This window comes from Molossus molossus, unplaced genomic scaffold (genome assembly GCF_014108415.1).
Source record: "Molossus molossus isolate mMolMol1 unplaced genomic scaffold, mMolMol1.p scaffold_m16_p_20, whole genome shotgun sequence".
NCBI classification, from domain to species: domain Eukaryota; kingdom Metazoa; phylum Chordata; class Mammalia; order Chiroptera; family Molossidae; genus Molossus; species Molossus molossus.
Window position 1 is genome coordinate 355,152 of NW_023425356.1, and position 22,942 is coordinate 378,093.

At 45.5% G+C, this 22,942-nt stretch overlaps 1 protein-coding gene, 1 long non-coding RNA gene and 1 pseudogene across 7 annotated transcripts; all 3 read right to left on the reverse strand.

Annotated features, from left to right (window-relative positions):
• Positions 1-583: 583 nt before the first annotated feature.
• ZKSCAN8 (zinc finger with KRAB and SCAN domains 8) lies at positions 584-11,725 on the reverse strand. 3 transcript variants are annotated; one of them, XM_036272320.1, is made up of 6 exons: positions 7,796-7,889; positions 7,074-7,591; positions 6,334-6,475; positions 4,381-4,469; positions 3,962-4,085; positions 1,832-3,323 (listed from the first exon to the last, which is right to left on the reverse strand). In XM_036272320.1, exons 1-6 carry the CDS (start codon positions 7,872-7,874, stop codon positions 2,362-2,364), a joined length of 1,914 nt encoding a protein of 637 aa, XP_036128213.1. In that variant the 5' UTR covers positions 7,875-7,889; the 3' UTR covers positions 1,832-2,361. The 3 variants fall into 3 exon arrangements, with proteins under 3 accessions (XP_036128215.1, XP_036128213.1, XP_036128214.1); XM_036272321.1 differs by lacking the exon at positions 7,796-7,889 and adding an exon at positions 11,682-11,725 and having other exon boundaries at positions 1,834-3,323; XM_036272322.1 differs by lacking the exons at positions 7,074-7,591; positions 7,796-7,889 and adding an exon at positions 5,951-6,012 and having other exon boundaries at positions 584-3,323; positions 6,334-6,444.
• A 4,402-nt stretch (positions 11,726-16,127) lies between these two features.
• LOC118637617 lies at positions 16,128-17,430 on the reverse strand (annotated as a pseudogene).
• Positions 17,431-17,637: 207 nt separating this feature from the next.
• On the reverse strand, positions 17,638-22,256 carry LOC118637204. Of its 4 annotated transcripts, none has more exons than XR_004960911.1 (6): positions 22,141-22,256; positions 21,329-21,648; positions 20,920-21,013; positions 20,742-20,815; positions 20,319-20,502; positions 17,638-17,931 (listed from the first exon to the last, which is right to left on the reverse strand). It is a non-coding gene; the product is annotated as an uncharacterized LOC118637204 (long non-coding RNA). The 4 variants fall into 4 exon arrangements; XR_004960909.1 differs by having other exon boundaries at positions 20,742-20,841; XR_004960910.1 differs by lacking the exon at positions 20,920-21,013.
• Positions 22,257-22,942: the final 686 nt, after the last annotated feature.

Below are 22,942 nucleotides of genomic sequence, written 5' to 3' on the forward strand. Positions count from 1 at the left end.
TATTGGTGAGCAGTTCACCTCAGATTAACAGCATAAAAACAGAATCTGCAGGATGAAGGAGCGTCATGCATGTCACTGACTTTTACTACTTGGCCGTTTCTGTAGTTGCCGAGTCAGCCTCAAGAGTTCTTTCACGTCACTCTTTTCTCTTTCACCCAGTACGACGCTCATCCTCCTGGTCATAGTTTCTCTTCTCCGCATTTCTGCCGGACGCTCAGTACTGTTCTGACATTGAAGTAATCTGGCCGCACACGACTGAGTAGACAATAGCTGTGTATCTGCAGTCATTTCAACATGTCACTCTGCTAAGGGCTTTCACTGGGACAGAAGACCACTGTTCCCCTAGTAATGTGGGAGGTGTGTGTGTGTACATGCACATGCACACACACTCTCTACATATCCATTCTATGTAACACTGGCACGCAAGTGGCACTGGCCTCAGGCAGAATTAGTGTCTCACAGAGCGTAAGGCACCACTGAAACAGAGAGCAAGGATCTAGAGACAACCAGATTTACCAATTTCTGGTATTTCACGGGACTTAAGAATGGTAATCCATAGGGGTGTGAGAGAGAGAGAGAGAGAGAGAGAGAGAGAGAGAGAGAGAGAATATAAGAATATCGGACAACTGAAAACACTGCCTTGAAAAGTTAAACAGTGGGTACAAATAACTGAATGAAACAGGCGTAGGTGACCTTGACGTCTGTGGTGAAGGTGGGCCAAAAGGCAGTAGAGAAAGAGAAGGAATTTATAATCCTAAAAGTGAATCTCTGTGAAATAAGATTTTATGACTGATTTTTAAAAACATCAATCATAAAGTAAGTGTTGTCCCTTTTCAGAATAGTCACAGTGTAAAGTTACGTAACTTCTCTTGGAGTTTTCGGCAGAATTTATACCCTATTCTTCAATTCCTACTATGAAAGATGACTTTGAAAACAGCCAGAAGTCCCTTGATTCCAAACCCAACGAACAGGTGGGCAACCACACAGTGAACGAGACGTGACTCAAGAGTAGTAGAGCTTTCCCGTGTGGTTACCAAATGGGAATACCTGAAGGACAGGCACTGCAATGGTACCACCGAAATAACTACAACTGCCCAACGGAAAGGACAACTTGTGTGGCTGTGTAACCTCCGATGTTGCTTTAAACCAGCCTCCAAGATGAGATGCTGTCCTGGTGACGAGTGTAATGTAGTCTTTGCTGGGTTACAGATGGGTGTGCACCCAAACTGAGAACAAGCAACTGTGAAGTGATGTGCTCAAGAGACCACCACTGTGACATGTAAGCTAATGGCAAGAAGCAGATGGTGAATGAGTGAGGTGCTGGCCACCTGAGGGAGTCTAGGGTGATGATGAGTGACCAACCATCTCGGCAGGAACCTGTGAGAGCAGTACTGGGACAGGCCAGAGGGATGACTGCACGTTCTGTGTAAGGATTCGTGTGCCTTCCTCAAGCCCATCTCCTCCCACGTGATTCCATAAGAAGGACAGTGTGGAACACCCATCTGTACCACAGCGTGCAGTGGGGAGGCAGGAAGAAGAGCCAGACATCTCCACAAAAGACAGTCACCCAAGGTCAAAAGCACCCAGGTTGTCTACACTCGCCTTCCTCTGCACATTCCCACAACCATCACTAATGTGTCACTTCCCTGGCAGACTCGGGGCTGGGGCCTGGGGTGGAGGACATGTGTGGTGACTAGCGTTTGGTGACTCAGTGGAACCAGTGAAGGTGACACGTGAAGAAAATTGCTGCAGTGCTGTTAAAAATATAACATTCTGAGTTTTCATGGAAAATGAATTTCCACTGACTACCAGGAACATTAGAAGAAAATGCACACGCAAGCATAAATACCTGTCTGAAAAATCTCCCTAGAACTAGGATCTTAGAAAGCTAAATATATATCTAACTCTCACACAAAGGCTGCTTCAAACGCTAAAGTAGCTTCCTAGGTAGATGAGGATCACACACACACCCCTCCAGAGGAATAACCGGGGAGGGGGGTCACGGGAGAGTGAAGAAGCGAGGAGCCAGGAACAGCCTCACTCGAATCTATAGCTACTCACCCAGAAGACAAAGGTAGGTGCCTCAAGCCACAAGCACCTTGTTCTGATGCTTTTTAATCTTCTAAGAGGTACACTGGACCACTGACACCTCCCAGGACAGTCAAGCTAATGAATCTGCATTGAGGCACTGGGCCTGAACTACTCAAGAGCTATTCTAACTGCCACCACTATTGATTCTGACCCTGCATCAGGACACAACAATGACAAGCTTTCTGCCTTTTTACTCCACTGAAAGACTTCTCACCAGCATGTGGTTCCATTAATGTTGAATAATGCCCAAACTATGACTCAATTTCTCCCCTAAACACCTATGGATTCAGATTTTTCTCCACTGTGTATTCTCTGATGTCGAATGAGACTCGATCTCTGAATAAAGGCTTTCCCACACTCATCACATTGATAGGGCTTCTCCCCTGTGTGGATTCTCAGATGCTGAATGAGGCCAGTGTTCCCATTGAAAGCTTTCCCACATTCTTTGCATTTATAGGGTCTTTCTCCGGTGTGGATTCTCTGGTGCTCAATGAGGCCTGACTTCTGACTGAAGGCCCTCCCACACTCATTGCACTTGTAGGGTTTCTCTCCAGTGTGGCTTCTCTGATGGCCAATAAGATGTGAGCTCCGCCTGAAGGTTTTTCCACACTCATCACATTCATAGGGCTTCTCCCCCGTGTGGATTCTCTGATGTCCAATGAGGTGTGAGCTATGACTGAAGGCTTTCCCACACTCATTACATTCATAGGGTCTCTCCCCACTGTGGATTCTCTGGTGCAGAATGAGGCCCGCACTCTGACTGAAAGCCTTCCCACACTGGTTACACTGATATGGCTTCTCCCCAGTGTGGATTCTCTGGTGTAAGATCAGGCCTGTGTTTTGACTGAAGGCTTTGCCACACTCCTTACAGTGATAGCGCTTTACTTTGTTGTGGATATCCTGATGGGAGAGAAGGGCTGACCTGTAACTGAAGGCTTTCCCACACACATTACACTGATAGGGTTTCTCCCCAGTGTGGATTCTCCAGTGGCGGACAAGGCCTGAGCTCTGAGCAAAGCTCTTCCCACACTCATCACATTTATGTCGCCTCTCCGGGGTGGGATTTCCCCGCTGCCTCTCTAATCTGCCCAGAAGGTCACAGGCTTCTCCATGCTCAAGACCCCCGATAACATCCCCATTGCGTTTGGCAGCTGTCTCTCCATGTAGTTGGACTCCAGCAGATATTACCTGTTTTGAAGCTAATTCCCTGTTCTCATTCCTGGTTTCACCACCTGAAATGAAAATGTAATAAACAAACATCAAGCAATGTCACTTCCATTCTTCTGTTAGGAGAAAGGAATCGAAGATAGGGAAAAGGGAAATAAACATGGAACAGCTACAAGAAATGCAAAGCTTCCACCTGTCTCCAAAACGCCTTCACAACGTGGGCAGATGGGAGCAGGTCAAGCCCAACTACTACTGGCTGACAGGGGAAGAAGAGCCATGGAAATGAGGCTACTGGGAGAGGGAGTAAGGCAGGGAAGGGATCATCTGAAGAGAAGTGGAAGTCGGGGAGTGGGAAGAAATATGGAATGACTAAAAGATCTAATGAGTAAGACAGAAATGGAAAAAAGCCCGAGTTATTAAAAGGAAGGAGCGCAATAGGCCTAAGTGAGAGAAGTCTATGGGAGCACCTCATGGGAACTAGGACAGAAGAAATGCATGGAAGAGTAAAGAGTGAGTCCTAGACTGGAGAATGAAGGTTTCATTTTAGACTTCAAGAAGTCTCAATGTTGTATTTATCTGTTGGATCCTCAATTTAAACTCAACTACATCTTTCAGAAAGCTCATAGTTAAGTACACATAAAACAAACAAACAAACAAATGAACAAAAAACCTTAACTATGATAGTAACCAGAGCACTCCTCACCCAGGGAGAACTCGCTTCTGTAACTCTCTGGCCTATCATCTCTCCTCAGATCCTTCTGTGACGGATCAAGAAGCCACTCCTCTCGAATCAGAGACACAGCCATGTCTTCGATCTTCTCCAAAGTCTGAAACAAAACAAGCTCCCATTTGAGGACTGGATTGTTCCACAGCTCAAACCCAGAGTGCCAGAGATCCACCGGGGTTGAACAGGGTCAAGAGCTAGGGACATATTGTGTAAATGAGTCTGAACAGCTGGGAAGAGGAAAACGCACCAAGTCAAGTATCAATCTGCCACTATTCAAAAGGATTTGGGGTAAGTTCTTGGGTGAGCACTGGTACAGGCAGTATGGACACGGGCTGGATGCCACAAACATGAGCAAGGACAGGGATGGGGTTTCAGTGAGAAGGAGCAAGACTCACCTGGAACCCTGCTGTTAGAAGTGATGCAGTCATCTGGTCTCCAAGACTTCCTTCCTGGGAAGGGGTGGGACTCTGAGAAGGAGATATGGCTGAGGAGGAGAAAGGAATTATGAATGAGGCCAGCCTTGTGCTGTGCTTGAGGGAGCAAGCAGCAACCCATTATAAAATTATCTATATTTCAGCAGGAATGCATGTCAGTTCTACTGTGAAATGCTGATAGCTTGGCTCTGGGTCCACAAAACATCTGCTTTGACGTCCCTCTCAGCCTGAAGTTACACATAAAACATACAAAGTGCATGGTTTCTAACAGAAACTGCTTTACAATTTATTCTCTGACCGAAGCTACATTCCATCCTCGTGCTTGTTACAGGATCCATTTAGGTCCTGGTCTCTTGGCAACCTCTCTGTTTCCTCTGTTACATTCCTCTGAAATGTCTACACAACTCCCAGGATTGGCTCCCTACAGATACGAGATAGTGCAATACAAAGTCAGTAACATGTCTCAGAACTTCAGACAAGAACTGTATTAATAATTGAAAATGTTTCTATATTTCTTCTCTAGAAATATTAATAAACCATTTATTTTATATAGAACAAACTTCTATAAATCATATAAGTAAAAACATAACAAATGCAGGGCACGTATGAGCTGAGACTAGAATGTCTTGTTCTGTAAGAAAGTAGGTTCTCAAAAATCAATGGGAAATGTCAAAAGGATATAGGAGCCAGACTGAAGGGTTAACCCTCTGGCAAATCTGAGACAATTTAAACATTGAAATAAAGACAGTAACAGAATACATGGGGAGTAAAATAAGAATTTATGACTCCATACTGATTAATTAAAAATAATAAAATGAGAAGGGAACACTCTTCAATATAATAAACAAATAAATATCATTTTATAACTGTCTTAGTAATCACTGATTTAGTCAAGAAGCATCAATAGCCCTGGCCAGTTTGGCTCAGCGGTTAGAGCATCGGCCTGCGGTCCAGAGAGACCCGGGTTCGGTTCCCTCTAAGGGCACGTACCTTGGTTGCAGTTTGTCCCCGGCCCTGGTTGGGCCGTGCGGGTGGCAACCACTTGATGTGTCCCATTCACGTCGATGTTTCCCTCTCTCTCCCTCCCACTCTATCTAAACAAAAAATGAAAAAATGTCCTCGGGTAAGGATATAAAAAAAAACAAACAGCAGCACCAATAAATAATACTGTATTTTAGCAACAATAGTGTGATGAGGACCAAGCTATTTACACAGTCTCAAGAGTATCTCCCCACAAATTATTTATTAATTACAAAGAGAAAAATAGTAACTTTATCACCAATTACCCCAGCAAGAATAACCATAACCAAGTCATCCAAATCACCATCAGCAATAACAGGACAAAATCCTGCTGTATCCCTGAGGACACAGTCTCACTTCTGGGGTGTTCCTGCCTAACAGACCCAACTCGAAGCTAAACATTAGGACACATCACACAAACTCAAATTGCAGCCACTTTACAAAACAACTGACCTATACTCTTCAAAAATGTCAAGATCATGAAAAGCAAAGAAAGGCTGAGAAACTCAACTGTTTCCTTGGACTGGATTTGGGACAAACACCATTGGAACCACTGGCAAATATGAACGTAAACTGTGGACGAGATGAGTACTATATCAATGATACATCTGATTGTTTGAGGAAATACATAGTGAAATATTTACAAATAAAGTGGCATGATACCAGCAAAACCTCAAAACACCATGTTGGAAAATACATTGGGGTAACAGAAATGTATGAGTACATAAAAATTACCAAATTCTTTAATTTGTTCAGAGTTAGCCCTGGGACTGACAGTCCGCAGTGAAGCCTGGATGCACATGCAGACCACACCTCTAAGTGGCCTGCACAGAGCAGTGCCCAGGAAGGAGGCAGGGTTCTCCCCCTCCCTCACTAGCGAAACCGGCTCCTCACCTCTGTCCAGGGGCCTGCGGAGCACAGGAGCTGCGTGCCGGGTTGCTGGAGGCTGAAGCTGAGTACCTGGAGGCTCTGGTGCAGGTTCCAAGTGCACCACCTCCTCCCAGAGGACCCTGCGACCATGTGCACGAGCTGGGACCTGAACACAATGGTAGCTGCGTTATAACGGATCCTCTGAGGAACAAGGTGAAGGGTGTAAAAGGACCCAGAGCACATTCACAGGGAACGCGTGGGCAAGGAAGCAGCAGACCTCACTGACTTCCTCTGGCAGCAGGGAGCACCAACACGTTGATTAGACGGAAATCAAAAGAAAAGATCTGCTGATGCCCTCCCTGTGCTCAACACATACCTTGCTCCCACGGCTGGGAAAGAACAAGCAGGAGGAACAAAGCAGGGCTATTCAGTGGAAAAAAAACTTCTGATAAGGAATTAGAAAACCTGAGTTTTGGTCTCATATCTACTTTTAATGTTTGGGTGCCCCTGAAAAAGTCACTTAAGCTCTCTGTGCATCTGGCAAACAGGAGCAATAACACAGTTCTGGGATGTGAGGAGGATAAAAAATGGATTTATAACCTTAAAAAAAAACTGTATAAGTACAAGCCATGCAATGCTGACTGCTCTCATCCTCCGGCATCAGGAATGCATGCCCAGCATTTACAATCCCACTGTGGTGCCCCCGCCCCGCCACCCAGACTCCAGGACAACCAGTCACAGCACGCACACCTCCTGCTACTTACTGGCCGTCCTAGTATATCAATCTGCCTCTCTAGATCCTCCAGCAGGGTCACCACCTCCTCTCCACTCTCCAGCTGATGTTCCTTCACCAGGGCCTGCAGCTCTGTGGGCAGAATGCTCAGGAACTGCTCCAGCACCAACATCTCCAGGATCTGCTCCTTGCTGTTTAAATCTGGCCTCAGCCACTGGTGGCAAAGTGCCCGGAGTTGGATCAGAGCTTCTCGGGGTCCTTGTGTCTCCTGGTAGCACAGCTTCCTGAATCGCAGGCGGAACAGCTCTTGGTCAGGAAAGTTGTGTTCATGTTGACTGGATTCCTGGTCCCAACCATGATCTTCCTCAACCTTGACAATTACAAGGTCCTCTTCAGGAGTCTGGTTGGGGGGGGATGGGACTAAAGACTTCCTTGATTCTGCAGCCATGTAGGGCTGGAAAAGCTCAGATTTGTTCCCACCACCTGCTTTATCTTCAGAGAAGAACCTCCTGAGGACCTCGTCTTTAAAAGGCTTCTCTAGCACTCCATCTGAAGATAAATAGAAAAATGCCCTCGGTGAGGATTAAAAAACTAATAAAGGATTGCTTTAGAAAGAGAAAATGACAGTGTTAAGGGAAGTCAAAGATTGTGGTGATTTACTAAGATATCTTAACAAGCTCCCTACCCCAACATGAACTTCAGAGCTCGGGAGTGTAAGTGACCTTCTCCACTCTTGCAGAAGTAACTCCTTACCTCCACAGCCTTTTGTCATGCCCACCATCTGGTGAATAACCTCTCCTTTCTGCTTTCTCTCCTTGGGGATGTGAAACATGGGTACACAAAGTCAGGAAACCAGGTAGACTGCATCTAATAGAAGTTCTGGCCCTCAGAGCAGCCAACTTCTTTCAGCATTTGCCACACCAGCTGTATTGTTTCTACACACTTCAGCTCTCAACCTGTTCCTCACTTTCAACAGATGAGACTAATTTCCAACTAATTTAGCTCAAGGTACTATCAAGGACTGTCCTCCTCCTCCTGACATTCATTACCCTGCCTGGACTTCTGCCTTCCCTCTGATCTCAAGGCTAACTTCTAATGTGGGCCTTCTCTGGACCTTTTTCTCTTTGGAACACTGGTCCTGCATCTCCAAGGAACCTGATGCCCCATCACCACCCACAACCCCAAAGTCAGGTCCCAAACACTAATGACCTTCCAGAATGTTTTATAAATAAAGTCATACAGTAGGAAACCTTTGGAGTCTGACTTCTTTCACTCAGCATAATACATCTGAGATCATCATGTTGCTGCACGTTATCCGTAGTTTATTGCCAAGCGTGTGCGTTTGTTTACCCACTCCCCAGTTAAGACATCTCAGCTGATTCTCATTTTTGATAAATTAAAGCCACTATGAACATCTGCATGAGCTTTGGTGTGAACATAATCACTTCACCTGGGTAAAAATCCAGAAGTAAAACTTCTAGGATGTATGAAAAGTGTACATGTAGTTTTTATCCTAACCCAGGACTCTCTGGTCCACAGGCCAGGGCTCCAACCGCTGAGCTAAGCCAGTCAGGGCGACATGTAGCTTTATATGAAACTGCCAAACTGTTTTCCAAAGAAACTACAACACTTTGCATTCCTCTATCAACATGTGAGAATTTCAGCTACTCCCTATCTTAACCAACATTTGATACTGGTTTTTAAAAAAATTTAGATATTCTAATAGGTATGTATGTAGTGGGATCTCATTATGGTTTTGTTTTTTTTATCCTCACCTGAGGACATTTTCCCCTTTTTTTTTGTTCAGAGTTGGGGGGGGGGGGGACATCGACGTGAATGGGACACATCGAGGGGCTGCCACCTGCACGACGCAACCAGGGCCGGGGACAAACTGCAACCGAGGTACATTCCCTTAGCAGGAACTGAACCCAGGTCTCTCTGGACCGCAGGCTGACACTCTAACCACTGAACCAAACCAGCCAGGGCTCACTATGGTTTTAATTGCATTTCCCTACTGACTAATAATGTTGGGCACCCTTTCATATACTTATTTGCCATCTATATATATTCTTTGGTGAAATATTTGTTTAAAACTTTTGCCTGTGTTTAAAATTAGGATTGTTTATTTTTTAAATTCTGCTGCAGAGCTTTTTACTCTAGCTCCATGGCTCTCAAGTGGGAGCAATTTTGCCTCCCTGACCAAGGGACATTTGGCAATGTCTGGAAACATCTTTGGTTGTCACAACTAAGGGGAAGGGGTTTTACTAGTATCTGATGGGTATAGGTCAGAGATGCTTTAAATATCCTATAATGCAAAACAAAGCCCCCAAAACAAAGTGTCAATGCCAAGGGTGATAAATCCTGGTCCAGCTGAAACCATTCAACTCTTACTTGAACATCTCAGCTTAACTATCAACTTTCTTCATTTTCACGAGGCCCCTCTGTTGTCCCCAACCTGTACCTTTCTCTGTACCAAGCAGATTAAGGTGCTCATTCTTGCCCAGATATTTTTGACATGGATTTATCACATTGTGTAGAGTACTAGAAATGGCCACGGTGTTCTTACAAATGCTTTTTAGTAACAATGAACTTTTTCTTTTCTTGGTACGTGCCCCCAATGGGAACCAAACCCAGGACTCTCTGGTCCGCAGGCCGATGCTCCAACCGCTGAGCCAAACTGGCCAGGGCAACTTTTCTTTTCTTAAGCAGGAAATTAAATTACATGTTTGTTTGCCAGAAAGATCATAATAGCAGCACAGTAAACAATAGACTGGAGAACATAACTGAAGGAAGAATATCCAAAAGCATCTGGCAAGAGATGCCAACATCAACATAGAACCATAGACCTATAGTCCACAAAGGGAGAGAAGAGACAAGACTCAGAAGGAAAATCAGATTACATACAGTTCCTGACACAAGTCTTCAGAGCAGTGTCTCCATCTTTCAGGGTTTTGTGTGTGTGTGTGTGTGTGGTGGGGTGGGGCGAGGTTGGTTTAGTCTTTACATTCTCATAAAAACATACTTCTCCCAAGAAAAAAAGCCCACAGGCATAAAATTGTGCATCCAATTTCAGCAAAGTTCAAAGACTTGACACTCATCTATTAACTCTAGGAAGATTAAGAACCCCCACTTAGAATAGGAAGATAATTTGAAAATTATCTCTAAAATGATAAGGCTGGGAACAATAGTTTGGGGAGTATATTACAGATAGGAAGAACCAAGGAAGGAGAAATAAAGTTATATCCGGTGATTAACATCAGAGTTTATTCATGGATGATGACTTTACAGAGAAGAGGGGGTATTTCCTGGAATAGTGAGATTTGAGGGAAGAGTGAATTTGGACAGGAGGTTGAGATTTTTTGGAGGGTTTGAGACAAGGGATGAGCAATTTTGTTTTGAATAGACAATTAACAGCCATGGTCTTAAAATAATTTATTTTAAAAATCTATTAAAACTTAAAATTTATTAAAGTTTCTTAAAATAGCCACTTATAGTTAAAAAACTGAAAAGTTTATTACCATGGGACATGCATTCCAAACTCTGTTTAGAATGTGATACTGCAGAGTCTTAGTTTGACCCGGTTTTCTCTCGAATTTTCTTACAGCTAAGGCTCACCTTTACTGAACAATGCCGGCTCACTTTATTGATTTAGGAAGTTAGATGAGCCAACCTGTAAGGCTTCTGGCCTCAAACTCTGTAATTCTGAGAACTACCGAAGGCACAACTCAGCTTTTAACAGCATTATTTTTTCAATAGGTAAGAAAGGTTTTCTTCTTTCAGACGAATTAAGTCTAATTTTGGATGCCTGGGCCCTGAAAATTAAACAAAACAAGAAAGACTTTCTCCAGGTTTGTATCAAGAAAAGGAGGGTGAAGCAAACACTGCGCTCTGCAGTATCGCGGGGCGCACAGGCTGGATGCTTGGGCACCCACATTCACACTTGGCCGCAGAATTCGAGGTGTCTGCATCGCTAAAACGGTGACTGCTGCAGGAATATGGTTAGTAACCAAACGACAGGAAGCTGGGCTGCGTTCAGAGGCGGCGGCGCGGTCCCCGCTGCCGGGCAAGTTCCTCCAAGTGACCCGAGTTGTGGGAACAGGGCACCCGCTTCAGCGAGCTCTTCTAACAGACGGAGGAATTCTGAATAGGGCCGAACTCTACAGGGCCCCGAGGTTGTCAAAGGTGTTTCTTCTTGTACAATTTCCAGGCAACACCACCATTTTTTGAATACACTGCAAAGAGCAGAATAACTTAACAGCAAAAATCTGTTCCAAAGCCCACTGGGGCTTCTAAAAGCAAAATATATCCTAAAAAAATGAAAATGTCACTGTAACGGGAATGCGAAATTGCTGCGTGAACGCAATTCACTTGGTGGGAACAGCTGCAAAAAGACAACGTGTGGGGGCCGTTTCCTATTTTAGGAAAAACAAGCTCTACTGCAAATAACACGAATCCACGAGCGCGTAAGAAAACGAACCCTTATGAAAGGTTCCCTCGCAAGACGTCTGGGGACGCGGACACGGCGGGTGACGGTCCCCGCAGCCCGGGTGTCCCGGGCCCGGCTCGACCCTCAGGCTGGTTCCCACGGCGGCCGGCCCGGCCACGAAGCCCCCTCAAGCCCGGGGCCAACATTACTCACCGCGAGTCCCGGGCGCGGCCCGGGGTGGAGAAGGGCGACTGCGCACAGCGGAAGGACCGGGAGGAAGAGCTGGGAGAAAAGGGGGCGAAAGCGGTAACCGACCAGGCCCCGCCGTCCCCGAACTTCCACAGCAGCAGGGGGACAACACCCGTCAAAGCGCACCTTGCCCATAGGCACTTCCGGCAGCCCTCTAGGAATCCTGGCGGTCTGAGAGCTCTATGGTCGGCGCCCTCGAGCGCCTGCGCGTCTCACGGTAGCACTGCCCAGAGCGGGAGGTCAGAGCTGGCGCTGGAAGGTCGTCGGGCCGGTTAGCTGCCGCTGTATTCAGGTGTTGTGTTCAAACACATATCCAGTTCTTGAGGCATTCCTGTTAATCATCGTTCAGTTTTAAAAATTCCTATGGCACCTAGTAATAGTACACTTCATACGCTTAATCTTCAAACTTAATTCACTGAATATAAATTCTTTTCGAATCTTGACCTACCGTACACCCTTTTCTCTCAATGAAATGCATTCGCTTACAAATGCCTTTTCAACGCTAAATAGGTGACGTAGCTTCAGTAGCAGACCTCGGTTTTCATGCCTGAGTTCGGGAGAAAACTATGTTATTTAAACATCTGGGATGTTAAAGTCTTAACTTTTCCGAATAGGACCTCAGTGTGGAGAATGTGGAAAATGTCTATTACTGTCGTTGTTTGAGTCCCACATTTTTATTCCTTTGGCACCTTTCCTAATCACCCGATTATCCTGTTCTCAGGTGCCCCTCTAATCTTCACTTAATTCCCCCCCCCCCCTTTTTTTATCCTCACCCGAGGACATTTTTCAGTATTTTGTTCAGATAGAGTGGGAGGGAGAGAGAGAGAGAAACATGGACGTGAAAGGGACACATCGAGTGGCTGCCACCCGAACGACCCAACCAGACCCGGAGATAAACTGCAACCGAGGTAAGTGCCCTTAGCAGGAACAGAACTCGGTCTCTCTGGACTGCAGGCGGACGCTCTCACCGCTGAGCCAAACTGGCCAGGGCAATTTCCCCTCTTTCTGGTCCTGCCAATTACTATCTAATCACAACAAAGCAAATACTACACATGGAGAAGTTTCCGTGCTTCTAGACTCTTTCAAAACACTCATCTTTGCTCTTTATTTCATAGCTACTGACTTCTAGCTGGGATGGTAAGTGGAAGTTAACACACAACAGACTGGAGCTCTGCTGCTTCTTTTTTCTTTTTTAATGTTTTTATTGATCTTTTATAGAGGAAGGGAGACAGGGAGAAACATTGATGTGAGAGAGAGACATCTATCGGCTGCTCCTGCACGCCCCCTACCGGGGATCAAGCCCACAACCTGGGCATGTGCCCTGACAAGAATTGAACCAGGACCTTAGTCCATGAGACAATGCTCAATCCACTGAGCCACACCAGTGGACCGCTGTTTCTTATTTTTTAGATTCAAAAATATAATTTTTAAAACTCAAAGTTGTAGTTCAGAAGTAAAATAGCATCATGACCTTGGCAAAGATTTCTCAAAAGGCATAAAATTGATAAATTTGACATCATCAAAATTTAAATCTGCTTAACAAAAAACACCATTAAGAAAGCATAAAGAGCCCTGGCCGGTTTGGCTCAGCGGTTGGAGCGTCGGCCTGCAGTACAGAGAGACCCGGGTTCGGTTCCCACTAAGGGCGCGTACCTCAGCTGCAGTTTGTCCCCGGCCCTGGTTGGTCGTGCGGGTGGCAGCCACTCGATGTGTCCCTTCACATCGATGTTTCTCTCTCTCCCTCTCTCTCCCTCCTGCTCCATCTGAACAAAAAATGGAAAAATGTCCTCGGGTGAGGATAAAAAAAAAAAAAAGAAAGCATAAAGAAACCAGATTGGAAAATATTGACAATACATGTTTCTGACAACTGATATCCTGAATATATAAAGAACTCTTACAACTCAGTCATAAGAAGACACAACAACATTAACTGGCAAAGATTTTATTACACACTTTACAAAAGAATATATATGAATAGCCAATAAGTACATAAAAGGCATTCAACATAATTATTCATTAGGGAAATATAAAATTAAGACTCAGTGAGTTAGAACAGCTAACATTAAAATGACTGACAATATCAAGTGGGGACACGGAGCAACTAAAACCATATACTACTACTGGGAGTGTAAAACGGTACAGGTAGTCAGGAAAAATGGTGGTTTTAATGAAGTTCAGTAACACCTACCTCATGACCCAGCAATCTCACTCCTAGGTATTTACCTAATAGATACGAAATCTACGTCCAGAGGAGCTTCATTCATGACAGGACCAAACTGGACAAACCCAAATACATAGTCAGCAACAGAACAGTGTTCTGATTATACAATGGAATACTACCCAGAAATAAAAAAGGAGCTACTGATAGTTAAAGTGTGTGTATGGATCTCAAAAACAGTATGCAGCCTTATATGAACATATTAAAAAACAAGTAAAATTAATCTGTGGTGACAGAAAACAAAAGTGTTTACCTTTGATGGGGATTGTGGTTACACGGTTGCATACATATGTAAGAATTAAATGAGCTACACACCTGATTTGTGCATTTTATTAATAAAAATACAATTTTAAAAAGTAAATAAAATTAAATAGTACTCTCGGGATTATGAAAAACACCAGGCCCCATTCCTCCCCAGAGATGACTACTTTAACTCTTTCCCTTTAATTAACCTTCATATTTATTTATAAATAACCCACTAACACTGCCATTTCTTGATTTTCTGTGTATAGATATTATCTGTTGACTCCCTACTATGGAAAATATGCATTTAACTCTTCCAACCACTTTGAAATTGGCCGCACCAGGGATCAGAGGACACATGTTCAGCTTCCTAGAGTTGCAGGGCCCAACAACAGCCATGCTCTTTTAGTAGGGATACAGTAGTGACTTAGGCTTTCATTCTAAATTATTAGGTTATTATATTTACTTTAATAAGCATTTTTCTCCAATTAGAATACACCCCTTTTTAAGGCTGAAAAAGTGCCATTTTTACTAAATTGTTTCCTTCCAGAGTATTTGTATTTTATTTCCTGTTGCTATTGCAGTCTGAGTTCTCAGGTGTCTATTTTTCTACCTTCCTGAACTCAGAAGGTACCTTCCTTGTGGTCAGTTGGGACAGCAATGGCTTTAGAACTTTTCGCAGGGAAAGAAACGATCCATGTCTGTGCTGTCCAATACAGTAGCTGCTCACCATATGCGACTACAGAGCACTGGAATGTGCTAATGTCCCTAAGGAGCGGAATTTCCCATTCTATTTGTGTTACGTTTATATAGCCACTTGTGGGTGCTGGCTGCCGTATCCCACGGTGCAGTTCCAGACCAACCTCTCCCCTCTGCCTCAGTTTACAGCAGCAATTTTCAACTTTTTCATCTCATAGCACACATAAACAAAGTACTAAAATTCTACAGAACACCAAAAATGTATTTTTTGCTGATCGGACAACAAAAAAAGGTATAAATTTGATTCATTTACACCAGATGGCTATTGTTGTATTGCCTGCTGTCTTTTTTTTTTTTTTCTTGACAGTCTAAGAGAAAAGAGGTCAAGGCCCCTGACTAGAGTAAGGTATTGCATGTTTTAAAAATTCTTGCAGCACACTGGCTGAAAATCACTGGTTTACAGTGAGCAGGGACTCAGAAGAGAAGTGATTTATCTCGAGTTAAGGATCCCTACCACTCATTACCCACTGTGCTGGCAGCTCCTACTCCTCACTTACTGCTTTCCTTCCCATTTTATCTTCTATAGCCTGTTGACATTTTTCTTCCTTTTAATCAGTGGCAAAAAAAAAAAAAAAAAAAAAGGGAGAAACCCAAACAAAATAAAAACTACACAAAATGATTATATCCCCTAGTTGAAGACAAAAAGGGATATTTAGGCCATTATATCAATAATGATGGAAAACAAATAGTATTGTTTTAGTTCTTAAGTCCAAAAGTTTTCATCTATTTCAATTTAGTGCTATCTAGTAGGCCTGGTTCCATCACTGGCACCTCACAGAAGGGAAATGAAGGCAGAGAACTGGAATGCCTTTCCCTGCAGTCATACACTGAATGGTCAATAAAAAGGGGTTGGAAGTTGAAATTCACTGTCTTTCAACCAGGAAACACGGGTTATCTTGGATTGCTAATAAGCACTGCTGTCGATGGACAAGGCTTTCTGAAATAACTCTTAGTTCCTCCCAACAAACTGAACTACTTTGTTGTCTTTTTAATTTTTTTTCTTTACTGACCTTAGAGAGAGGAAGGGAGGAGACACATAGAAACATCAATGAGAACATCAATTGGTTGCCTCCTGCACGCCCCACACTGGGGATTGTGCCCACAACCTGGGCATGTGCCCTGACCAGGAATCAAACCAGCGACCTCTTGGTGCATGGGTTGACGCTCAACCACTGAGCCTACACCGGCTGGGCAATTTTATTTGTTTTAAAAACTGAACTACTTTAGAAATGAGAGCAAATTTTACTCAGATTCTATAGTGCCAGCGAAAATTTTCATGATCAAAACTTTGCCTACACTCTGGATACTCATAAGATCTCTAATTAGACTTGAGCAGCTAAGGAACTGTTATTACTGACCCCTTATCAGCAAGGTTTTTATGCTGCATGAATTCTTTGATGTTTAATAAGGGCTGAACTTACCCAAAAGGGCCCCCTGCACTCATCACATTCATAGGGTTTATCACTGGTGTGGATTCTCTGATGCTGAATAAGACCCGAGGGCCCACTAAAATCTTTCCACAGTCTTCACATGTATAGGATTTTACTCCAGTATGTTCTCTATGATTTCCAATGAGATGTGAGCCTTGACTGAAGGCTTTTCCACATTCATTACATTTATAGGGTTTCTCTCCAGTGAGTTCTCCTGTGCTCACTGAGGGCTGAGCTATGACTGAAACTGTTCCCACAGTCATCACACTGATGGTGTCTTCTTTCCCTCTGTCACCTCTCTAATCTGCCCTCACTTTCAGTAGCATCTTTAGATTCATGATATTAAGGAAGGTCTTTCATCAGTCTGTTATTTACCTTCCCAAGGAATTCCATGTCCTTGAGTATATGTTCCTTCTGGGACAACCCTTCATTCTCTGTCCTGGTTTTATCACCTATAACAAACAGGCCCTATTTTAGATTTGAGAGGCAAACGCCTAAGGGGCTAGTAAGAACATGCAAATATTACAAACATGTTATAGAAAAATGAAAAGTCACAATGTAAAAATCAGGTATTTGGCACCATCAAAACACATACTGACGATACCGGGAAGACAGTAAGAGGCCAGGGAAGAAGACAGCAGCAGGATATGACATTTAGGAATAGATTAAGGAGAGAGGAAAAGGCAAAAATGTGGATCAAGGGGTTACCTGGCAAACCGGTGCAAAAGTGGAGTGGTAAATGCAAATGGGGCTAACCAAGAGGGAGCTGAGAGGAATGTAGTGCGTAGGAACCACCAAAGCGGGAGGAAGAAGTAGGAGGGACAGTGCGAAGCCTGGTGCATGTGCTGGGTTGGATCCTTTTTCTGAAACGATCAGTCCTAATGTTCTGTCCTGTTACGAGAACTGACTACGTCTGGCTGACTCTTCCCTTGGCTTCAGTGACAACCCGTCTTCTGCTTCTCTTACATCTCCTACAGTCCTTTACAGAATCCTTCTCCACTGAAACTTAATTGGGGCTCTCTTACTTTATATGTTTTTCCTTGTCAACCTCGTTGACACCCATGTCTTTTGTCATCTACCCAGGATGACTCCCAAATCTCCACCTCCTCCCACACCTTTCCCCAGATCTAGAACATTTTATTTTTTACTTTACTAATTTTTTAGAGGGAGAGATAGAAACACTGATGAGAGAGAACATCGATTGGCCACCTCCTGCATGGACCCCAGTGGGGATCAGGCCCACAACCTGGGCATGTGCCCTGACCGGAAATCAAACTGGTGCATGTGTCGATGCTCAACCACTGAGCCACACCACCTGGCGATCTAGAACATTTTAAACTGCACTGCATGCTGAATTTTATTTACTGGGATGTCTCACAGGCACTGCAAATTTACATGTATAAAAAGTGAATTCACACCAGCTCTTCTTCACATGTAGATACAGGCAGACCTCGGAGACACTGAAGTTTGGTTCCAGACCACCAACATAAAGCCATGATCTCAATAAAGCATGTTGTAAGCCTTCTGCTAGTGGAGGGCTGTGCCTTTGATTCATAGAAAACATCTGTGGAACACAATAAAGATAAGTGCAATAAATAAGGTCTGCCTGTACATCCACTTCTGATTTTCCTCAGTCACTGACACCATTATCTGCTAAGTTGTCCAAGACACATATGTGGATTGCACTGAAATACCCCATCCCCATAATGCAGTCAGATTTGCTCATTCCCACAGTAAGTAAATATTTCTTGATTTTCCCCTTTTCTTTCTCCAGCCTCATTCCCGCTCTAGTTGACCACCCTCTATATTTGAAAGCGGTCTCCCTGCACCCCCAGTATAAGCATCTTTTCTCTCTAATACAGCTGTTATTTCACTTACAGACTTTAGAAAATAAGTCACCTATGATTTCATTATATTGACATAATTTTTGTCTGCAATTGCAAATAATCCTTCCAATCTTTTTCTATGTAATTTTTTAAAAAATGCAATCAGTGCCCTGGCCGGTTTGGCTCAGTGGTTAGAGCGTCGGCCTGTGGTCCTGAGAGACCCGGGTTCGGTTCCCGCTGGGGGCGCGTACCTCGGTTGCAGCTTGTCCCCGGCCCTGGTCGGTTGTGCAGGTGGCAGCCACTCGATGTGTTCCTTTAGCATCGATGTTTTCTCTCTCTCTCTCTCTCTCTGTTCCTCTCTCTCCCTCCCACTCTACCTGAACAAAAAATGGAAAAATGTCCTCCAGTGAGGATTAAAAAAAAAAAAAAAAAAATGGAATCAGTGATTTTTCTCTGCTTACACTTCTGTGACACCCCCACCCCCATCTGACAGAACGAAGTTCGGTTTCTTTGGTATGATGTTCAGGAATATTCACCACTGGCCTTTGATTTTACCCTCACAAAATTCTCCATATCATAGACTCAGAGCAGTTGCTGCTCTTAGAGTGTGTGAGGCTCTTCTGCTTCTTTCCCTCACTGCTCTGTCTGGAACGTCCCCCTCTCAGCTCACACAGACACACTGATGCCTCACAGTCCTGCCATGTGGACAGCTTCCTGAAGAATTCAAGTGTCTTATCTTTTACCCCTTACCACATGGTACCTGGCACAGAGCTACTGCACAACAAATGTTCAATGAACAGGAGTGAACAGCAGTCTCAACTTCACCTCTAAAGCTAATCAATAACCAACATTTCACTTCAAAGCACTGCCAGACTCCTTTAAGGTACACATAAGTAAATGCAATGCTTTCCAGATATCAGCCAGAAATATCTTAGCTTAAAATAACTTTTCGGATAAGACAAACCACCTGGCAGGGACCCTAGACAATGAGAGAATCATACTGGTGATATTTAAAGTAGTGAGGATGGAATCAGGGAGCATCATGAACATGAGCACCTCTATCAAAGGGGCGGGGCATTGGAAGCAGAATTTGGGTAAACTGGGTAGAATCTGTCTGCTTCTCAGTGTAGCCTGAGGATACATCAGATGCCCTGGGGTTTTTTTTATCCTCACCCGAGGATATTTTTTCCATTTTTTGTACAGATAGAGTGGTGGGAGGGAGAGAGAGGAAGGGAGAGTGAGAAACATCGACGTGAAGGGACACATCAAGTGGCTGCCACCCGCACGACCAACCAGGGCCGGGGACAAACTGCAACCGAAGTATGTGCCCTTAGCGGGAACCGAACCCGGGTCTCTCTGGACCGCAGGCCGACGCTCTAACCGCTGAGCCAAACCGGCCAGGGCAGATGCCCTGGTTTTAATTAGTGGTCTGATTAGGGGAATGGGAAGCAAACCACAACCCAAATCCCATCAACTTACATGCAGAGACACAAAGAGCCTGCCATGCTGACTGATGACTGCTCTTCCCCACTTCTTCTAGCATGAGGTGTATTATGGATTGAATTGTGCTCCCCCATCTGTATGTTGTAGTTCTAACCCCCATTGGGACTGTATTTGGGAAAAGGGCCTTTAAACAGGTCATATGGATACATGAAGTCATAAGGATGGGGCCCTAATCCAACAGGTGTAAGAGGGAGTGACACCACAGTTGGGAACAGAGAAGAGGCCACACAAGGACACAGGAGAGGCCTCACCAGAAATGAGCCCTGCCCGCACCTTGGTCTTGGATTTTCCAGCTTCTCAAACTGTGAGAAAACAAGTTTCTGTTGTTTAAGCCCTCAGTCTGTGGTATTCTGTTCTGGCAGCCCTAGGAGACTAGTACAGGGTGTCGTGTAACTTGAATGAGTATTTAAGTATCATCCCCCACCTGTTAGGTTAAATGACAGCTTTTAAGTCTAATGAAAAGCTAAAATATAATTCTTCCCATAATGTGGCAAGGATAGGAAGGGGAGTGAAATCTCTCGTAGGGAGGTGGAGGACAAACAGGAAAAGCTGGAAAAGAGGTGAGAAAACACCTCTAACTATGAAGGCACCTCTTCCCTCACACACAGAAAGTACTTCTTACCATTCCTTTGGGGCTCCTGCTGGGTCTTCTTTGGGTGGAGCTGGACAGTCAGTAACTCATGTGACCATTCCCAAGGAGGCCAACTTGTCCAGAAGTGTGTCCTGTCTTTCTGACTTGGATGGGATTTAGAACAATAGAGTATGGTTGGCCTTGTAAGGTAGATTTGGTGAAAGAACTGCAAGAACTTCAGAGAAAAGATCAAAAGTAGCATCTGCCAAGGACAAATTCTTGTTAACCTGCAAACACCAGTAACAGCTGAAAGAGAACTCTAGGGGCTAATCTACTGTTCTGGACACTGAGAGTGACGTTCAGTGGCTCTTCTCATGGTGATCTGCTGAGGCCCAGGATATCTGTCTTGCCACTTGGAAGGCACCTTAGAAGCCATCTAGCCCAACTCCCACCACATTGGGCATTCCTCCTCACCGATGTCCAGTGTTACAGCCACAAGCAAAATGCGGTTACAGAGCACTTGAAACAGGGCTAGTAAGACCTGAGATCTGCGAAGTGTAAAATACACACCAAACTTTGAACAACATAAAACATCTCACTTTTATACTGATTACATATTCTGGGTTAAATAAAATGTACCATTTGGTTTCACCTGTTTCTATCTGAATGTGGTTCACATTATAGTTCTGTTGGATAGTGCTGTTCTGTACTGTCCCCGACATCTACTGACCCCAAGTTGAGTACTCCTACGGAAAGGGAAGTATTTTTTATTACAAGGTAGCCTATCTTATACATAGTTATGAATGTTAGGAAACTGCTTTTTTTTCTTTTCTGATACCCATTTGCCTTCCTGTAACTTCTCACTGACCCCAGCCTTCTACACTGACACAGACTCAGTCTGCTATGTCTTTACTGCGCCATCCCTAAGCTTGTTCTCTAGGATCATACATTAAATGACTCAGGGTGTTCTTTCATATGCCCTTTGGTTGGCTGCTCCATACGCCCTGACCTCTCATGGCCACCCCTTTTCCATCCCTCACCAGATCCTCCAGCACAGTCACCTCCTGCTCGCCTGTCTCCGGATGGTGCACCTACACCAATGTCGAAGGTCCCCTGGTAGGATGTTCAGGAACTGCTCCAGCACCAGTAGGTCTAAAATCTGCTCCTTCGTGTGGCGTTGTGGCCGCAGCCACAGCCGGCACAGCTCGCGGAGCCGGGCCAAGGTGCATCCTGATAGCAGAGTTCCCGCCCTGGCGGCCCCGGCGTTGGTGCGGTGCAGCCCCCACCCCAGCAACGCTCTTCTGCCTTAACTACTACAGGTCCTTGCTGTCCTTCGGGGGGCAGGGCTGTGGCCATTCCGAGCCGTTTCCAGACGAATCCTCTGTTTGGAACCAATTTAAGAAACTTACAACCTTGTCTCAGAGAAAAATTTGTTGCCACAGAGAAATTAACGAGCTGCTGTGAACAAAAGCACGAAGGGAGGCAGAGCCAGCAGGGCCGCGGTCTCCCGGACTGACACAGGGACGTGCACTCCGAGCGAGTCGCTCATCTGGTGCCGTCGGCGGATTCTCCTGCTCGCGGGGCAGACGCGTGCAGAGTCGCGGCCTGCAGCCGCACAGTCAGCCCTCACCGGGGCAGGGGAACAGTCGTGCACCCGACCCCCGGCTCGGCGGCAGTGTGGCTCGTGCCCAACCGGGGTAACGGGCTACCGCGCCCCGCTCTTCCCACCAGGCGGACAGACCCTCACCAGCCCCTCCCCACGCCAGCCCTGCGAAAGAGCGACCGAGAACGTAGGACGACGTGCGACCACCAACCCGCCCGGCTGAAGTGCACCCTGGAAACCCACCCCCAGAAAGCACAGCGCGAGCCCAACCTGGAAAAAGTGCACCAACGATTCTAATCCGGAGGAAGTGCTCAGATAAACACCGTCCGGAGGAAATGCATCCAAGAATCCGGTCCGGAGAAAGCGTTCACATAAATTGGTCCCAGAGGAAGTGCGCCCCAAAATTCCGTTTGGAGGAAGTGATCACGTGTATTGGGCCCTGAGGAAGTGCATTCATGAGACCGGTCCCCAGGAAGTGCTCACATAAATTGGGACCGGACTCAATCCAGCTGGAGTGGACCCACAACCCGCTAGGCTGAGCCCCTCATTGGCCCACGGACCCTGGCCCCGCCCGCTCCTCGCGCCTCCTGGCAGCCACGCAGCTAATCGCAGGGAGGGCGGCGGGGCTGACTGGCAGAGGAGCGGGTGGGACCGAGTCATTCAGCCCCAGGGTCCAGCGGAGGCCGGCACTTCGGGAATAGGGTCTCAGAGGAACCGGCTCCCCCATGCCCAGGGCACCCACGCCCAGGGCAGGTAGCTCGCGTCCTTTGAATTGTTAGTGACTCGGCGTGTTCGAAAACTTTTGACTTTGGTTTCCTAAGTGTGTACCCGAGCACAGATTCCAGGTATCAGAAAGGAAACCGGTATAAGAGAATCCAGGAACTCGAGGGGGCGTGGATCGGCTGTGGCCCGACCAGACTGGAGCACCGGGTCTCAGACGCGGAGAGCAGGCTGGTGGCGGAGGCAAGGCTCAGAATACTGGGGAACGCCTGGCCCAATGCCCAGAATGGCCGCTGTTTTACTAAAGCCAGGGCGCCGGGGAAACCGCGGGTATACAAGGCAGGAATGGAGG

Excerpts from the sequence above, each read along its gene's own strand:
- ZKSCAN8 (XM_036272320.1), bottom strand. The coding sequence starts at position 7,874 with ATGTTTCACATCCCCAAGGAGAGAAAGCAGAAAGGAGAGGTTATTCAC. Across the intron at positions 6,476-7,073 it reads TTGATATACTAGGACGGCCA|GTCCCAGCTCGTGCACATGG; the intron begins GTAAGTAGCAGG and ends CATTGTGTTCAG. Across the intron at positions 4,470-6,333 it reads CCGCAGGCCCCTGGACAGAG|CCATATCTCCTTCTCAGAGT; the intron begins GTGAGGAGCCGG and ends TCTCCTCCTCAG.